The sequence below is a fragment of the Uranotaenia lowii genome, chromosome 3 (genome assembly GCF_029784155.1).
Source record: "Uranotaenia lowii strain MFRU-FL chromosome 3, ASM2978415v1, whole genome shotgun sequence".
In the NCBI taxonomy this organism is placed as follows: Eukaryota; Metazoa; Arthropoda; class Insecta; order Diptera; family Culicidae; genus Uranotaenia; species Uranotaenia lowii.
Window position 1 is genome coordinate 52,074,956 of NC_073693.1, and position 19,835 is coordinate 52,094,790.

At 31.8% G+C, this 19,835-nt stretch overlaps 2 protein-coding genes across 2 annotated transcripts in view; both read right to left on the minus strand.

Annotated features, from left to right (window-relative positions):
* The window catches only part of LOC129754518 (arginine kinase 1), a 139,714-nt gene extending 120,260 nt beyond the window's left edge, over positions 1 to 19,454 (minus strand). The window contains exons 1-2 of the mRNA XM_055750642.1: positions 19,260 to 19,454; positions 10,285 to 10,371 (exon numbers count right to left, since the gene is read on the minus strand). Coding sequence (XP_055606617.1) covers positions 10,285 to 10,328 — 44 coding nt within the window. The 5' untranslated portion in view covers positions 10,329 to 10,371; positions 19,260 to 19,454. The remainder of the gene's footprint in view (positions 1 to 10,284; positions 10,372 to 19,259) is intronic.
* LOC129752180 (uncharacterized) lies at positions 12,377 to 15,197 on the minus strand. Its single transcript, XM_055747970.1, has 2 exons — positions 14,946 to 15,197; positions 12,377 to 12,511 (listed from the first exon to the last, which is right to left on the minus strand). Exons 1-2 carry the CDS (start codon positions 15,195 to 15,197, stop codon positions 12,377 to 12,379), a joined length of 387 nt encoding a protein of 128 aa, XP_055603945.1.
* Positions 19,455 to 19,835: the final 381 nt, after the last annotated feature.

Here is a 19,835-nt window from a genome sequence, read left to right on the forward strand (position 1 = left end):
GGTTTTTTTACACGTTTTTTTACGCGGTACGTACATATATCAATGTAAAAAAAACCTTACTGTATGTGAATAATGTCGGAGAAACATATTTGAGTTACATTACGAGGTTTTCAAAACTATAAATTTAGTAAAAGTCACTTGAGAAACGAAAAAGATGTAGATGTTGGTTTTAGTCAGGAGCCTAAAATTGACGTCATTTTTGTAATAATTTTTTTTTTTTTTGTTTTTGTCATTTATTTCATCTTTGTCATTTTTGTTATATTTTTTATTTAGTCAATTTTTTATTTCTGACATTTGTTTTTTTTTGGCATTTTTTTTAGTTTAGTTTAGTTTAGTTTAGTTAAAAAACTATTGTAATTTTTGCCATTTATGCCATTTTTGTCATTTTTGTAGTTTTTGTCATTTATGACATTGTTGTTATTTTTTTCTTTTGCCATTTTTGTAATTTTTGTTTTTATTTGTCATTTTTGTATTTTTTTTCGCTTATGTCATTTTTTTCGCTTATGTCATTTTGGTCATTTTTGTCGTTTTTGTCATTTTTGTCATTTTTGTTATTTTTGTCATTTTTGTCATTTTTGTCATTTTTGTCATTTTTGTCATTTTTGTCATTTTTGTCATTTTTGTCATTTTTGTCATTTTTGTCATTTTTGTCATTTTTTTCATTTTTGTCATTTTTGTCATTTTTGTCATTTTTGTCATTTTTGTCATTTTTGTCATTTTTGTCATTTTTGTAATTTTTGTCATTTTTGTCATTTGGTCATTTTTGTCTTTTTTGTCATTTTTGTTTTTTTTTTTTTGTAATTAGTGTCATTTTTGTTATTTTTGGAATTTGTGTCATTTTTGTCATTTTTGTAAATTATGTCAATTTTCATCTTTTTCATTTTTGTAATTTGTGATTTTTTGTTATTTTGTCAGTTTGTAACTTTCGTAATTTTTGTGATTTATGACATTTTTGTGATTTTTGTCTTTTTTGTCATTTTGGGTACTTTTGTCATTTTGGGTGCTTTTGTCATTTTTTATTTGTGTTTTTTTATCATTCTGAAGTTTTTTCTTAATTGTGTAAATGTTTTCCTTTTATTTTTAATTTTTGCTTTTTTTGTCATGTTTGTGATTCGTTCCTCTAATCTTGTTTTTTTTTCTTTTTTATAATTATTGTGATTTTTCCATTTGTGTAATTTTTGTTACATTTATTATTTTGTCATTTTTTTCATTTTAGTAATCTGTGTTTTTTGTCAGTTTTATAACTTTTGTAATTTTTGTCATTTATGACATTTTTATGTTAATTTTTAATTTTTGTTAATTTAGTAATTTTTTTTATTTTTTTTATTTGTGTCTTTTTTTTGTTTTTTACAGTTTTGTTAATTTTTTTTTCTTTTTTGTTTTTCTAGTCATTTTTGTTAGTTGTTTTTTTTTTGCTATTATTATTTTAAAAAATGTGTGTCTTTTTTTGTCATTTCGATGTGTTTTTTTATTTGTGTATTTTTTTTCTTATATTTTTAATTTTTGCTTTTTTGTCAAGTTTGTGATTCGTGTCTTTTATGTAATGTTTTTTTTTAATTTTTAAAATTTTTGTCATTTTTTCATTTGTGTAATTTTTATTATTTTTGTTCGTTTGTGGTTTTTTTGTAATTTGTGTAATTTTTTTCATTATTTCCTTTTATTTTTGTTTTTGTCTGTTTTGTCATTCGTGTCGTGTTGTGTTATTTTTGTGTTTGCTGTTACTGTTGCAATATGTATAATTTTGTCATTTTGGTGAATTTTCTTAAATTTGTCATTATCGTTGTTTTTGTAATTTTTGTAATTGTTGTCATTTGGTCATTTTTGTCAGTTTTGTCATTTTTTTTTTTTTTTGTAATTTGTGTCATTTTTGTTATTTTTGGAATTTGTGTTTTGAAACTTGAATTTTCATATTTCTATACGGTTCTCAAATTTAGAATTTTACATTAAATCCTTAACAGCACCGAAATTAATTTCTGAAATACGATTCAAAATCTGGTTGTGATATTCAATTTTTTTTCCTTGATATTTTTTAATTAGTCCTGGATTTTTGTCAAATTTTCCCGAATATTGACCAAATCGACACAGATAAGTGCGGTAGAACTTCTGGCAATCTTAAGCTAAGTTCACCAGATTTTGATGCAAACTTAAGATTTCAACCATCGATAAAAGTATGTTTCCTATTTTGGTGCTAAAGGATTCTGAGAGGAGAGAATTCCATGTCTACCTTTGTAGTCAATAGTTGTTAAGCTTATCGCTGAAGTCAAAATAAAGACAGATATACTTTTGAAGTCCAAGCAACAGGTTGTGTCTTTCTTGGCTCCTCTGACCTGAGACGTCCGAATATCACTCCCAGCTCTAGGGTGATTGACCCCGTAGCAAGTGTGGCAATACTGAAGGTCACTGACGTGATAGATTTTTCATAGAAATCCTAATCATCATTTGAATGATATTAGTATGTATTTTCAAAAACGTCTATTTAACACTTAAAACTAGTTTAACGAGAAAAACGAACTGAAAAATGAATAATCAAATAGTATTTAAAAATAATAAGTATTTTCAATTTTTTTCTAAATTCATACATTGTTTGAGCAAAAATGTCATAGAAAAAAAAATAGGCCACCGAACGCCCTCTCCTTCTCTGGGTCAGTTCTTCCTACGGTCCTATAGTAAGTTGTAATGGAATAATTGATTCAATTGTAAATATGATAGATTCAACTACAATCGTATGATTTATTTCTGGCATTCGAATATAAATAAAATAGATTCAATTATACATTTCTGATTAACCTCTCACATTGATCTATAAATATGATAGATTCAACTATAAATTTCTGATTGTTTCAACTGTAAATATGATTCGTTCAACTACAATTGTATGACTGATTCTTGACATTGAACTATAGATACAATAAATTCTACTATGCTTTTATGGTTTTTTGTGTGAAACTCGGATAATTTTATACACATACAAGATTCAACCAACATTTGAGTATATTGCCCATGAGCGTAGTAACTTTTCGACCGAAAAATTGGACACTCCTCAGTATGATGTTTTTGTCAAAAGTAAGGGCTCAATCTTCTAAATTAGCGATATTATTTCTTTCGTATCTCTGTTATCAAACAATGTATTGATTATCTGGAAGCTGGTTTAGAAGCTTATGATTTGAACTTGCTTTCTGGATATTAAGTTATTCTGTAATGTTTTGACATATTTTTTTTCTTAATCTATTTTTGAATAGTAATTGGTACAAATTTTACCGCCACATGGCGAAAACTTTTGACCAGATCGTCAATGCCTGAAAATACCATCGAATTGATGGGGTTAAATTCTATGAAGTGCGGCGGTAAAAATCGGCGTGCTGGAAATTTAGTGTTGTCTGATGAGAGATTCAGAAAAAATACGTTATGGCTTTCAAATTCAATTTGGCTTTATTTTCTTAATCCATTATCCTGCCTGTCAACACAAAATATTGAATCACACCAATACATCCGCTTTGACCTTAACATTGACCGAACGCTGAGGAAGTTTCTGTTATATAACCGCGATCGTTTCGAATGTTTTGCGCTGAAAGATGTTTTTCTCATTTTTTTCTGCGGGGCTGTGAAAGATGATCAAATCCATTTCTACTTCCCAGCAAACATATGTGGTACGACCTATCTATTTAGTGAATTTACATTTGGTTTTGGTCACACATACACCAGACAACAAAAACGCCTCTGTGAAATGGTTAAATTTTTCATTTTCCGTCATCCATTTTCCCGGCCGGCTCAACTCAGCGCGTCTCGCTCCACTCACTCGGGGTGCGCGCAAAACGGGAAAGTTCAAATTATCAAGTTTTATTATTAGAGCCAACCATTTGGTAATGCGAGGTTTTTTTTCCTACTTCTCAGTGTCCATCTGCTCATTTTTGTTTTTATTGCCATGTAGTTTAGGACGAAAATTTGAATAAATCTCTCTAGAACAATTTAGCGTCCGATTTTTTTTTGTCTCTTGAAACCAAAAAAAAAACTAAATGCGTTCTGCATTTGAAAGGGTAAAATGTTGATCTTTAAACATTTCCTTGAAAATCTTTACAAAGTTATTGAACCGCACAATTCGAGTTTCCGTGAAAGAGTTTCACATTCGCCAAAACATTTCTTATCCCGAAAAAAAAAACCGATAGATATATGATCACATTCCTATTTTTTTCGTCTTTGTTTACAAAATTGAGATTTTTTCTTCTCTGTGTTAAGTAAATAGTACCGAGATTTACGACTGTGGGCAGCATTTTGACAAGCATAAACAAGATTATTATTTGGTAATTCATTAGGATTAGTCAATGCGGCAGTTGAAGCTTGCAAAATTATCTTGTGGAGGATTGTTACTACAATTTGGGCGTCGTTTTCATGCACTTTAAACTGAATTGTACTTCCAAAATATTCAAAATTTTTGTTTTTTTCAACTTTAACTCTGAAATCAGAAGTACATTATTATAGCACTATGATTTTTTTTAAATATTTTAAAATACAGTTTGAAATCACTGAATTTGAATATATTTAATTTTTGTAGCTTTTTTAAATGATTTTTTTTTCATGGGTATTTCATTAATAGTTGAGTTGATATAATTTTTGAATGGTTCTTTTTGTGATCTATTCAAATTTTAATTCTATTAAATTTATGTCGATTCGGTTGCTTTTATCATCTTTGTAATTTTCGAAATCATTGTCATATGTCATCATCATTTTCGTCATTCGGTTTTTGTTTAAATTCAATTCATTTTTACAATTCTGTTCGGTCAATTTGGCATTCTTTTTGCCATTCTTTATCATTTTGAAAATTTTATCATTATTTTTTTCAGTTTGTCAGTTTCTCTCACTTCTTTTTTTTATCATTTTTGTAAATTTTGTCGTTTTGGAAATTTTTGTTATTTTTTCATTTTTTTTCAAATTGGTAAATTTTGATTTTTTTTGTAATTTTTGTCATTTTTATATTTTGCAATTATATTTTGGTATTAACAACATTTTTTGTATTTTTGTCATTCTTGTCTTAATTGTTATTTTGAGCATTTTTGTCATTTGTGCCTTTTTTTTCTTATCTTTTCTTTTTTTCTTTTTTTTCTCTCTTTTTTAAATTGTGTCATTTTCAGTTATTTTTATCATTTTTATCGTTTTGGCCATTTGTGTCATTACTTTCTTTATTTTTTGCATCATTTCTGCCATTTTTTTATTTTAAAATGTTGTTATTTTTGTCATTTGTGTGGTATTTTTTTTGCTGCCATATTTGTTTTTTTGGTCATATTTGTCATATTTGTTATTTTTCTCATGTATGTGATTTGTATCTTTTCTTGTGATTTTTGTCATTTGTGTCATTTATTCAATTTTTGTCATTTTTGTGACTTGGTGCCTTTTTCGTTATTTTTGTGATTTTTGTCATTATTGCTTTTTTTTTATTTTTTTTTTATTTTGTCATTTTTATATTTATGGGCACTTTTGGCATTTTTGTCAATTTTTTCATTTTTTTATTTTTTTTTTGTCATTTTTGTTATTTTTTTCATTTTTTTTTGTCATTTATATCAGCTTAGTCATTTTTGTTATATTTTTTATATAGTCATTTTTTATTTTTGTCATTTGTGTTTTATCAGTTTTGAAACTATTGTGAATTGTTGCCATTTATGATTTTTTTTTAATTTTTGTAATTTTTATCATGTAGGACATTGTTGTCAATTTTTCTACTTAAATTATTTTTTGATATTTGTCGTTTTTGTCATTTTTGTCATATTTGTCATTTTTGTCATTTTTATTTTAAGTCATATTTGTCATTTTGGTCATTTTTGTCATTACTGTCATTTTTGTCATTTTGGTCATTTTGGTCAATTTGGGCATTTTGGACATTTTGGACATTTTTGTCATTTTCGTCATTATGGTCATTTTTGTCATTTTTTCCTTTTTGTCATTTTTGTAATTTTTGTCATTTTTTCCTTTTTGTCATTTTTGTCATATTTGTCATTTTTTTCGTTTTTGTCATTTTTTTTTCGTTTTTGTCATTTTTGTCATTCTAGTCATCTTGGTCATTTTTGTCATTTTGGTCATTTTTATCATTTTTGTTATTTTCGTCATTTTTGTCATTTTTGTCATTGTTGTCATTTTTGTAATTTTTGTAATTTTTGTAATTTTTGTAATTTTTGTAATTTTTGTAATTTTTGTAATTTTTGTAATTTTTGTAATTTTTGTAATTTTTGTAATTTTTGTAATTTTTGTAATTTTTGTAATTTTTGTAATTTTTGTAATTTTTGTAATTTTTGTAATTTTTGTAATTTTTGTAATTTTTGTAATTTTTGTAATTTTTGTAATTTTTGTAATTTTTGTAATTTTTGTAATTTTTGTAAGTTATGTCATTTTTGTCATTTTTGTCATATTTGTCATTTTTGTCATTTTTGTCATTTTTGTCATTCTTGTCATTTTTGTCATTTTTTTTTATTTTTGTCATTTTTGTCATTTTTGTCATTTTTGTCATTTTTGTCATTTTTGTCAGTTTTGTCATTTTTGTCATTTTTGTCATTTTTGTCATTTTTGTCATTTTTGTCATTTTTGTCATTTTTGTCATTTTTGTCATTTTTGTCATTTTTGTCATTTTTGTCATTTTTGTCATTTTTGTCATTTTTGTCAGTTTTGTCATTTTTGTCACTTTTGTCATTTTTGTCATTTTTGTCATTTTTGTCATTTTTGTCATTTTTGTCATTTTTGTCATTTTTGTCATTTTTGTCATTTTTGTCATTTTTGTCATTTTTGTCATTTTTGTCATTTTTGTCATTTTTGTCATTTTAGTCATTTTAGTCATTTTAGTCATTTTTGTCATTTTTGTCATTTTTGTCATTTTTGTCATTTTTGTCATTTTTGTCATTTTTGTCATTTTTGTCATTTTTGTCATTTTTATCATTTTTGTCATTTTTGTCATTTTTGTCATTTTTGTCATTTTTGTCATTTTTGTCATTTTTGTCATTTTTGTCATTTTTGTCATTTTTGTCATTTTTGTCATTTTTGTCATTTTTGTCATTTTTGTCATTTTTGTCATTTTTGTCATTTTTGTCATTTTTGTCATTTTTGTCATTTTTGTCATTTTTGTCATTTTTGTCATTTTTGTCATTTTTGTCATTTTTGTCATTTTTGTCATTTTTGTCATTTTTGTCATTTTTGTCATTTTTGTCATTTTTGTCATATTTGTCATTTTTGCCATTTTTGTCATTTTTGCCTTTTTTGTCATTTTTGTCATTTTTGTCATTTTTGTCATTTTTGTCATTTTTGCCATTTTGTCACTTTGTCGTTTTTGTCATTTTTGCCAATTTTGTCTTTTTGCCATTATTGTCATTTTTGTTATTTTCGTCATTTTTGTCATTTTTGTTATTTTCGTCATTTTTGTCATATTCGTCATTTTTGTCATTTTTGTCATTTTTGTCATTTTCGTCATTTTTGTAAATTTTGTCATTTTTGTCATTTTTGTCATTTTTGTCATTTTTGTCATTTTTGTCATTTTTGTCATTTTGTCATTTTTGTCATTTTTGTCATTTTTGTCATTTTTGTCATTTTTGTCATTTTTGTCATTTTTGTCATTTTTGTCATTTTTGTTATTTTTGTCATTTTTGTCATTTTTGTCATTTTTGTCATTTTTGTCATTTTTGTCATTTTTGTCATTTTTGTCATTTTTGTCATTTTTGTCATTTTTGTCATTTTTGTCATTTTTGTCATTTTTGTCATTTTTGTCATTTTTGTCATTTTTGTCATTTTTGTCATTTTTGTCATTTTTGTCATTTTTGTGATTTTTGTCATTTTTGTCATTTTTGTCATTTTTGTCATTTTTGTCATTTTTGTCATTTTTGTCATTTTTGTCATTTTTGTCATTTTTGTCATTTTTGTCATTTTTGTCATTTTTGTCATTTTTGTCATTTTTGTCATTTTTGTCATTTTTGTCACTTTTTTCATTTTTGTCATTTTTGTCATTTTTGTCATTTTTGTCATTTTTGTCATTTTTGTCATTTTTGTCATTTTTGTCATTTTTGTCATTTTTGTCATTTTTGTCATTTTTGTCATTTTTGTCATTTTTGTCATTTTTGTCATTTTTGTCATTTTTGTCATTTTTGTCATTTTTGTCATTTTTGTCATTTTTGTAATTTTTGTCATTTTTGTCATTTTTGTCATTTTTGTCATTTTTGTCATTTTTGTCATTTTTGTCATTTTTGTCATTTTTGTCATTTTTGTCACTTTTTTCATTTTTGTCATTTTTGCTATTTTTGTCATTTTTATCAATTATGGCATTTTTCATCTTTGTCATTTTTGTGATATTTTTTTCATTTTCATAACTTGTGTTTTTTTGTCATTTTGTCAGTTTTGTAACTTTCGTAATTTTTTTCATTTATTACTTTTTTGATTATTTAGTGATTTTTTTTCTTTTCTTGTTATTTACACATTTTTGTGAGTTTTTTATCTTGTTTTTTTTTTCATTTTTATAATTATTGTGAATTTTCCTTTTTTTAAATTTTTGTTACATTTATTATTTTGTCATTTTTTACTAAAATATCTGGATTTATTTTGTCAGTTTTATAACTTTTGTAATATTTATAATTTTTGTCATTTATGACATTTTTATGTTAATTTTTCATTTTTGTTAAATTAGTAATTTTTTTTCATTTTTGTAATTTTTTTATTTGTGTCTTTTTGTTGGTTTTTTTTTACATTTTTGTTAATTTATTTTTTTTTCTTTTTTGTTTTTCTAGTCATTTTTGTCATTTTATTGTGATTTTCGTCTTTTTTGTCATTTTGGGTACTTTTGTCATTTTTTATTTGTGTTTTTTTGTCATTCTGATGTTTTTCTTAATTGTGTAAATTTTTTCCTTCTATTTTCAATTTTTGCTATTTTTGTCATGTTTGTGATTCGTTCCTTCAATCTTGTTTTTTATTTTCATTTTTATAATTATTGTGATTTTTCCATTTGTGTAATTTTTGTTACATTTATTATTTTGTCATTTTTTCCATTTTAATAATTTGTTTTTTTTTGTGAATTTTGTAACTTGTGTAATTTTTATGATTTTTGTAATTTATATACATTTTTGTGTTATTTTTTTCATTTTTGTTAATTTATAATTTTTTTTTTCTTTTTTGTTATTTGTGTCTTTTTTTGTTTGTTTACAGTTTTCTTAATTTAGTAAAATTTTGTTTTTTGTTATCCTAGTCATTTTTGTGTCATTTTTTCTATTTGTTTTTTTTTTTTTATTTGTGTCTTTTTTGTCATTTCGATGTTTTTTCTTACTTGTGTAATTTTTTTTCTTTTATTTTTTATTTTTGCTTTTCTTGTCATGTTTGTGATTCGTGTCTTTTATGTCTTTTTTTATAATTTTTGTCATTTTTTCATTTGTGTTTTTTTATTATTTTTGTTAGTTTGTGCTTTTTTGTAATTTGTGTAGTTTTTTTCATTATTTCCTTTTATTGTTGTTTTTGTCATTTTTGTCATTCTTGTCATGTTGTGTTATTTTTGTGTTTGCTGTTACTGTTGGAATATGTATAATTTTGTCAATTTTGTAAATTTTCATAATTTCGTCATTTTTTTCAATGTTTATTTTTTTTTCGTATTAGTTATTTTTGTCAAACTTGTTATTTTGTCGTTTTTTTTTTCTAATTTTTTCATTTTTTTACATTTCTGTAATTACAAAACTTTAAATTTTCGTTAATGTTAAAAAAAAATGCATTCATGTTGTTAAGCCATTTTTGTCTTCCATTTTATGTAAATTTCGCAAATTTGGAATTTTTCGATTTTTGATTTTTTCAAATCATATTTTATGCACATTTTCATTCCAATCAATTGAGAAAAAAAAACTTTAATTAATGCTCACATAATTATCACGTGAACGTATTGTTCTCCGATTTTAAAATCGTGAACTATTCTAACACTCGAAGAGATAGCTAAGTATGTTGTCTGAACTGCGCATGATTGGTTTAATCTGAGGAGGACGCTTTGCGCGATAAAAAGAAAGCTTTTCGATTCTATGATGTGAAGACTACATCTAGGGTACTGCTTTGCAGCGCTGCTGCTATAATTTTAAGCTCATGGATGATACTTTTTCTCTGGTCATGATGGAAATGCAGCAATATGGATATTGAAAATGTTGTTAGTGCATAATCCATAAACATTAACCATGAAGGCGATGTTTAAGATACAGTTTAAGAATAATGAATCGCTTAAAATGAACTGTTGTTAGTCAGTTTTCAACAACATCCAGTATCAGTCACCATTAGAAAAAAAAATTAAACACTTACCTGACTTCGTCAACGGCCAGTGAAAAATACCACAGAGCGAACATTATGGCGGTAGAAGGGACGAGAATATATTTGAGTATAAATTCACTGCAAAGGAAAAAGAAAAAATGAATCAATAGTAGGTAAGCGATAAGCAAAACTGTTATCAGGAGTTTTAAAACAGATTTTTTCTAAACATATTTCTGTGCCGTCAATATTTCAACTAAAACCTTTAACCAATCAATAATGCATGGGAGGTAGAAACACGATATGGCAGCTAATAAATCAACCTCGAATCCCTCTAGTAAAGTAAGAATGTGGGTTGCAGACGACTAAAATTAAAAGAAAAAAAGGAGTGGTACTTGGGTGGCGTCGTTCAGTCTAGCTGGGCCGGACTTTTCCTGGAAGGAGTAGGGAAGACTAAAGGAGCAACTGATAATCGATGGTACCAAACAAGTGGATCCAACCATAGAAAAAAAAAACATATTTCATGGTTGGTTACAAGTAGAAAACGATTTAGGCTCAACGATACCTTATATTATCGAACATTGTGTCACCTTCTGGCATATCTATGTTGGATAAAATTTGCTCGATTAAAAAAAAGTCTACTGTGTGTATTAGACTGCCCAAATTTGTATGGGAAATTCAAAACACGTGAAATGTTATGCGCTGCAGGCTGAAATTGATCCTAGGCCTAGTACAAAATCTCATGCCAAATTTGGGCGAGATCGGATCACGGGAAGGGGTCGCTCAACGAGCCTGAAGTTTGTATGGTATTTTGAGACATTTTATTCGGAAGAAACGAGAAAAACCAGTTTTTCATCAATAACTTTGGTTCACGTCCGCCGATTTCTTTCAAAAATGGGTTTTCTTAAAGCCTAACTATGAAAAATATTTCATCCGAAGACTGCATTTCGATAAGAGTTAAGATAAAAAAGTTATAAGGCTTGAAAAATGGGCTAACTTTTTTAACGGTGGTTTTCATCACTATTAATGAGACGTCAATATGTTCGACCGCCTCGACTCATTTACAGTGATAAATACCTTCTTTAAAAAAGTTAGCCGATTTTTGAAGCCTAATAACTTTTTTATCTTAACTCTAATCGAAATGCAGTCTTCGGATGGAATATTTTTCATAATTCAGGCTTTAAGAAAACCCGTTTTTGAAAGAAATCGGCCGACGGGAACCAAAGTTATTGATAAAAGACTGGTTTTTCATGTTTCTCCCGAACAAAATGTCTCAAAATCCCATACAAACTTCAGGCTCGTTGAGCGACCCCTTCCCGTGAAATCGGAATCTGGCCCAAATTTGGCATGCGTTTTTGTACTAGGCCTAGGATCAATTTTAGCCTGCAGCGCATAACATTTCACAGGTTTTAAATTTCCTATACAAATTTGGGGCAGTCTAGTGTACAAACGATTTAGACGAAATTCGTACTCCAACAGGTTTTATAAACAATTGCGAGCTATTTTTTTTTATGAAAACACCCTTTTATTGATAAAAAAAATATAAAGAATGATCCTACGCACCGCACTATAGAATTGAAAAATTTCAATTGGATTTTGATTAGCGGTTTAAAAAAGATTGCTAAATTTTTAAACGCGTTTTTCTCGAAACGTCATAAATGAACATAGACCCTTTTCATTTATTTGTTTATTATCTTGATATCATCTGACAAAGGTGGGTGTCCCGATAGGAAATTTGACAGTTGAAAAGTTTCGCCGTTCACATATTTAGTTGGGTGCCGATTTAGTCTGGCTACGAATCACCCTACTAAATCAATGACCCTATTTGGCATGCCGATTAATCGGGCTACGCTTGAATATGAAATAGGTGCCATACTAAATCGGCTGATGAGTAGGCTCACACAATTACGCATGATTTGGTAGCACAATAAGTTGATCGACGTAATCGGGGGGGATCGGTCAATTTAGTAGGTTTTCGTAGGACTCTATTTAGTTGGCAAACTTTAGGCCTATTTAGTATGGAATGGTCATAACTGAATTAGTTGTGTTGTGTGATGGAGTTCATCGAAGGAAAAGCTTGGCCTACGATAGCACAGAAGACTTCGTCAATACTCATCAGCAGTTTGTTCGAGTGGCGAGCGGGTTTCTATCGGTTCCGTCGTGACGACGTCAATCTGACCAAGTTTCCGGACGTTTGCTGGGCATCCCTTAAGCCGTAATCGAAGGTGTTCATGATTCCGATGGAGGCATCGCTGACGACGCCCTCTCCGTGGGCCAGTTTCTGGATGAGGTGCCGGAGGTGAGTTGATGGAATAAAAAATTTATTTTGGAAATTAGTTTCTCTTATTTCAATAGAAAAACATTCAGCTCTCGAAATCCGTTTGTACCGGTTGGGTGGAGGAGCTTAAACGGATTTCCACCTTCAGGTGCGAGCTGCTGTTGAGTCAGAAGTTTACGGAAGCCTTGGTAGATCGTTGGAGTTTTGCAGTGTTTGGATGGCAAGCTTCTCCACAGGACAGGTCGTTTCCCGACCGACTACTGTAGGATGCTAGGTTCAAAGATTCCGGCATTCTCATTGCTGAATGAGCTAGTTTGCAGGTTCGTGCCTCCACCATCAGGCTTCCTGCCAAAAATTTACTTCGCTAACCACCTGGAGACAGTTTTACTACAGAAAAATAAAAATACCTCTACTGGACATGCTCCGAGATACTAAAATGAACCATTTACATAAATCGCCCTGTTTAGTCGAATGGTACTTTTGCGGTCAATCAATCCGGCTATTTAGTCGGATTGAGTTGGGTGGTAGGAAAAAAAATCAATTTTTGAGGTCAATCAATCCGGCTATTTAGTACGATTGGGTAGGGTGGTAGGAAAAAAATCGATGCTGGCGGTCAATCAATTCAGCTATTTAGTCGGATTGCGTAGGGTGGTAGAGAGAAAAATCAATTTTAACGGTCAATCAATCCGGCTATTTAGTACGAATTGGTAGGGTGGTAGAAAAACAATCGATTTTTGTGGTCAATCAATTCTGCTATTTAGTCGGATTGAGTTGGGTGGTACAAAGAAAAATCTATTTTTGCTGTCAATCAATCCGGCTATTTAGTACGATTGGGTAGGGTGGTAGGAAAAACAATCGATTTTTGAGGCCAATCAATTCTGCTATTTATCCGGATTGAGTCGGGTGATTAATACTAAATAGCTCGTTTGATACCCCTATTAAATAGCTGAACGTCGAAAATCTCATCAACTTTATCGCCCTACTAATCAGGCGATTAAGTCGGTTCCTACACAATCATGCTACTCATCACCCTATTTGATAGGCCTACGAAATCGGCTTATTAATCGGCTGATGCCCAGCAAAAACTCCCATAAGCAACGTTGCAACAATAGGCCGATTAGTATGATCGAAAATCGGCCGACGTACCCTTCGCGACCCGACTAAGTATGGTGAATAGTAGGGTGTATTTCCTATCGGGGTCTGAATGAATAAAACTGAAATCTAGGTTTACATAAATCGTTTGCTAGTTTCTTAATCGTTCACTCATGTTATGCTCAATCCGTTGTTTGAAAGTTGCAATGGACACATTAAAATCGAATAGGGTATAATAACGGAGGAAGCATATTTTTGCGGGACTGCCATAGCGCATACTTCTTGGTTCCAATGAGAGCCAGTTTCGACTACGAAGGGTTCGTTCTGTTACAACGGGAAAGCAGCCAACAGCAGTCAATTTCATTTCTCAAGATATTTGCCACGAACAGTGATCGACCAATGGAAGCACATCGTTGTGGATAAGGCGGTAGATTTAACGGGTTTTCCCAAGGTAGTTCACGGAGAGCATACCGCACAAATCGCCGTTGAATTCCTTCGAAACGCGCAATCCACATAGCCTCAAACGGCCACCACACCAGATTCGCAGATTTCAATATTGAACGCACCAGTCAGCAATATAAAGCTCGCAGGCAGACGGGATCAGTGAATTCTGTACTAAGGCGTATAATAAATCCCAGCATCCTGTTGGCCTTCTCGAGTACCACAGAGTAATGGGGCTTGAAAGTTATATGACGGTCAAATAAAACTCCAAGATCCTTTATCTGAAACCACACGTTGCAGCGACTCACCCAGTATGCTGTATTCATATATGGATGTTTTCTCCGACCGAATGTAATAACACAACACTTAGCAACGCTTAAAACCAGTAAATTATCAGCACAACAGTTCACAACCATGTCCAGGAAGCCTTGTAACTCGTAACAATCAGCTAAACTGTTTATGAACAAAAAAAACAGGAGAACTCCACAGCCAATAAGAAGCAAATTAATGTCATTACAGAACATTGTAAACAACAGAGGGCCCAAGTTGCTGCCTTGTGGAACCCCAGACTTTGGAATAAAATCAGGAGATTCTGCAGAACCTATTCTCACAGCTAAACGGCGATTCGTAAGATAACTTTTTATCCAAGCACATAGTCGTTCGAAACATCCCAAACGTTGCAATTTCTTCAGGAGAATATCGTGATTCACTGAATCGAATGCAGCCGAAATATCAGTATAAATTGCATCAATTGCTTTCCACCATCCATTTGTGATATGCAATATGATGAAGAAACTGTCAAATTCGTGGTAACCGAACGTTTAGGGAAAAATCCGTGCTGATTTTCGGAGATCCAGTTCCGACAAGCTGAGAAAACAACATCGTTTACGATCCTCTCTAATACCTTCGAACAGGCAGCTAGTGATGTGACACCACGGTAGTTGAGAATATTTAGCTTATCACCTTTTTTATAAACTGGGCTCATAAACGATCTTTTCCAGAGGTCGGGGAATTTTTGCTGTTCTAGGGACCGGATAAAGATGTGAGTAAGTGGTTTCACTAAAAGAGTACGACACTTCTTAAGAACGCACGCCGGAATTCCATCCTGTCCGGCTGATGTAGTATACTTCAGTTTACCGATGGCTTCAAGAACCATTTCCTCGCTTATAGAAAAAAACATCCAGATCCAGCACATCTATGGGCAACCGTGTGACGGCTGCGAAAATTTGATCAGCAGTTGGCGATAGATCAGAGAAAACACTGGAGAAGTGCATCGCGAAGAGGTTACATTTTTCGGCAGGAGACGTGGCAATTCTGCCATTTGGTTGGAGTACCGCAGGCAGATCGGATTCCTTCCGCGTGAGTTGACGAATTTCCAGAACTTTTTCGGATTCCGGCGAAGCTCTCTTTGCGTACGAGCAACATAACGTTTATAGCAAAAACGGTTGTAACTGCGATATTTTCTTGTAGCAGCGTTCAATTTCATTTTAGTGAAAGGGCACCTGGAGCTAGTGAACTTTCTAAGTAATATAGAACGTAACTGTTTTAACCGCTTTAGGCGTCCATTACTCCAGGGAGGTCGAAGAGGAGGTCGCACCAAGGGTACCGAGTTGTTAAAAACATCGTCCAAAATTGAGCAAAAAACGCTCACGGCAATATCAACGTCCGTACAATTGAGGAAATCCGTCGAATCGATTTCAGAAAAAACTCGATTCATTGTGCCAAAATCTGCTCGATTGAAGTTGCGAGCTGAAGTATCGAACGCTTCATCAAAAACGATAGGGTTTGGAAAAGAGATATCAAAATTGAACGGAGGATGGTACATGCCAATCGGAACAACGACATCGATGGCCTCAGTGTCCGAGCTAATTTAGATAGATTCGTCCGTAAAAACCAAATCCAGCGTTCGGTTTTGAGAATTGCGTAGAGAGTTTCTTTGATTCATTCCATTCAGTTGCATTCCATCCAGTAGAGTCTATCACCATATTGTTACTGTCACCACGAATCCACATCAATTGCGGTTGGCCGAAGTCACCGAGAAGAATAACGCTGCACGAAGGATGTTGCAATCTAACTTCAGATAAGCTATCAACATGCAGATCGATAATTGATCCATCCTGACTTTTTTCCGGTGGAATATATGCTGTACCAATTAAAAACGAGCTATGAGCATGAGAAGCTTTCACCCACAAAGCCTCTATGCAATTGGTATTAGTCAAAGTAACCAATGATGCGCTGAGCTTGTTTAACACCGCTATAAGAACTCCACCACCCCCCTTTAAGACGACTATTGACACTACTTCTGTCGTTATGCTAACGAAGAGCAAAGGCGATGACAGTTCGATTGAAATTTTCATCTCAACACACATCCGAGATATGAATGGTTGTCCTCGTTTCCCTATGGTCTCTCCTCCGTAAACATCTTCTTTTATAAACGATGGTTCCTTTTGATTGATAAATGCTCGATTTATGCTAAAAAAAGCTGTATGGGAACTCCCCTTCATACTTTCTCCTTCCCTTCCTCCACTACTTGAAGAAGGTAGGCGTTTTTAATAATCATACCCATTTTTCGTGTACTAAAAACCCTCCATTTGTTAGATAATTCTATCCTTTTCCCTTCCTATATTTCCGAGAAGAAGGGATAGGTCTCAACTATTCATAGAAATATTCCTCGTATTCCATTTGCTTAAATACCTACCGCTCGATTGAAAGGAGGGAGTGGTTTCACATAATCATAAAAACAGTCATCGAAACCAAATATTCTCTCATGCCAAATTTTATTCCATTTGCTCGACTAGTTCTCAAATAACGCCATAAATTGTGAGGGAGTCCCCATCCCCTCTTCTATCACCCAATTGAAGGAGGGATGTGTATCAAATATTTATTGAACTATTTCTCGTACTCAATAACCCTCCCATGCCAAATTTGCTACCATTTGTTTGATCGGTTGTTGAGTTATGCGAACATTTGTCTTTTGTTTGGGAGGCCCCCTCCACACTTTCTGTGAGAGGAAGGGGTCCAAAACTATTATAAGCACCTTCCCCGGCCTCTAATACCCCCACCTGCAGGTTACACGCCAAACCTGTTCAGTAGTTTCCGAGTCAATAGGGAATAGACAGACAGATAGATCCAGTCAACTTATCAGCTTTCTTCTGGATTCCGAATTTCGATTTTGTATGGAAGAAGACATTTTTGCATATTATTTCATAAAAAAATGAAATAATCTTGAAATAAAGTTTCTCTTTAAATTATTATTTTTGTCCATTCTGGAACTTCATTTTTTTCTAACACAAAATAAGTTATAAGATAAAAAGATTAAAAGATATAATCATTTGAAAATCAAAATTAAACATCCAATGAAAAGCATTGAAAAATGAAATACTTTGAAAGAATTATTATCAAGATTCTATGAAGAAACAAATTTATTGGCTATGCAAAGCAGCTTTTTGCTATTTTTTACTATTTTTATTGCTGCTTAAAACTTATATAATTTAGCCAATCTAAGAAAATGATAGCTTAAAATATCTATTATGTTTAACATTAATTTTGACTGATTTTTAATAAAAATAAAAAATAAAATGACAAAAAAAAAACCGATCGATTTTGGCACCAAAAAATATACGGGCCTGTTGCCAAAATCAAACAGGGTGTTAATGTTAGAATATATTTAGTTTTTGAATTTTCCAAAATTTGTATAGCTTTTTCTTGGATTAAAAACAACCAAAAAAGTTATGGGGGTATAAAAATCTATAAATTTGAAATTTCTATACAAAGCTTGGTTACATAAAACTAAAAGTCAAAAATTATATTTTATTGTTTGGAAGAGAATCATGTCCACTGACTTTGATTTATTTTTCGTTTCATGATTTGAAAGAATGGAATTTAAAGTTGCTTCCAATATAAAATGTTGAACAAAATCAATTTAAAAACTTAAACTTTAATTAGGTCCACAAAATAATCAAGCGAACAAACAGACAGTGAACACTACAGGAAGATTCAAGTTTCGAGCAGGCACCTCGAAATCGAAACTGGATCCGGCCATAAAAGGAATAAGCACGACTGTTTCTTGCCAAGCGAGTCAACTAAGTACCTTCAATATGCCCATGAACTGATGAGCCTTCAATTTTCTTAACGCATCGTTTTCAAGTTTATAATATGGTTATTTAAAGGTGTTACGTAAGTGATTTCTGGGGTTAAACTTCCCATGACTTCCACCTGTTCAAATGAGTAGGTAGCAGGAATCAATAAACTTTCATCACAGTTGAATAATATTGTTTCTATTTTTTGAATACTAATTTTGAACAATTTTTAATAATTGAAATATTTAAATTGGAAATAGTTTTTTTTAAAAGAAAATCCCCAATGATACACCGTTCCCTTAAAGGTCAAATGTTCTTGAAAAGGTACACCGAAAATACGAGAATCAGTATCAGCTGCTGGAACCGCAACCGCAGAAACAGAATGATAAAAATGCTAAACCTCTGTTGCAGTAAATCGCAGCGGCGGGTTCGTCATGCTTGGAAGATTGGCTTTCTGGAATTCATTCCAGTCATTTCCAGTTCCAGTCAGTCAAGGCATCTCAACGCTAATCATCTCAACGTGATGAATTAATTTCGAAACTGTTTCGCTGATACCGAAAGGTGTACTCCTTTTCTACGTGTCTACGTGCGAAAGAACACGACTCGTTAGGATTTGAGTGATTGTTTTGGGCTTTTTTTTTCTTCATTTCTCTCTCAGCGCGTTATTAGAAGGAAGGAAAAATCTCGAGGAAACCCATTGCCAAAAAATGATTTTGCGACGCTGCTATCTCAAGAGTCAGCGAAAAGTCGTCGTCTTTCGGTCACATGTTTCTTCGCAACTAAACGAAAAGAAACATGTGAAAATGCTATATGGGTCATATTTTTTCGTATCTCTTTGGGTCGGCCGCCGGTGACCAATATCTATTTTCGATGCACTTGTTTCTTCCCTTGCGCCAAAACGGCGGCGGCAGCGTCTGCAAAACCACCTCACAGAACCTGTGATGTAATCACGACCCCATCGCAGCACCGGAGAAGAGAACGACCAGAAAAGAGATCCATGATATCATCACCTTTGTCCAAAATTGCGATAACCTTCCAAGAATTTGACGACACTTTTCCGGAAAAAATGGGTTTAACATTCTCTCCCGATATGATTAATGTTTCTCAACCATACACCGTATCGCCGTCAGGATACTCACATAGATTTCGAGAAAATTTTTGTAATCTCTTCTCCCCTTAGTCACTAACTAGTTAGAAAGATATTCAAAAATGTTATCACTCCGTTACGACCGCGAACCCGAATTTCTATCAGAAATAAGCACAAATTGAACCGTATCCTGATCCTTAAGCAGCAAGCTTCACGGTAGTTTTTCACGTGTTGACACCCAACTATTTGCCACTCGGAAAATCGAACGTTCCAATTCAGGCTGCCAATTTAGACCGACTCACAACATCCAGCTACGGAACACCAACACACTAGCACCGAAAGTCAAACCTCACCTCAGGAGAAGGAACACTACGAGTGGATGATGTTGATGGGTGGTTCAACAACACACAACGCGCTCTTGGGGGAGAAGGGAGGTCGCTCTCACGAAATAGGTAGTTTGTGTTGAATTTTTTTCTCTTTCGAGAAGCAAGAAAAAAATTTCGCTCTACGATAAAACGGAACGCCACCCTATAACCACCCCATACGGTGTATGATTATTATTACTGAGTAGATATGACAGGCCTACTCGCCACCAGTCATCCGAGGGTGTGTTGATTTTTATATTTTC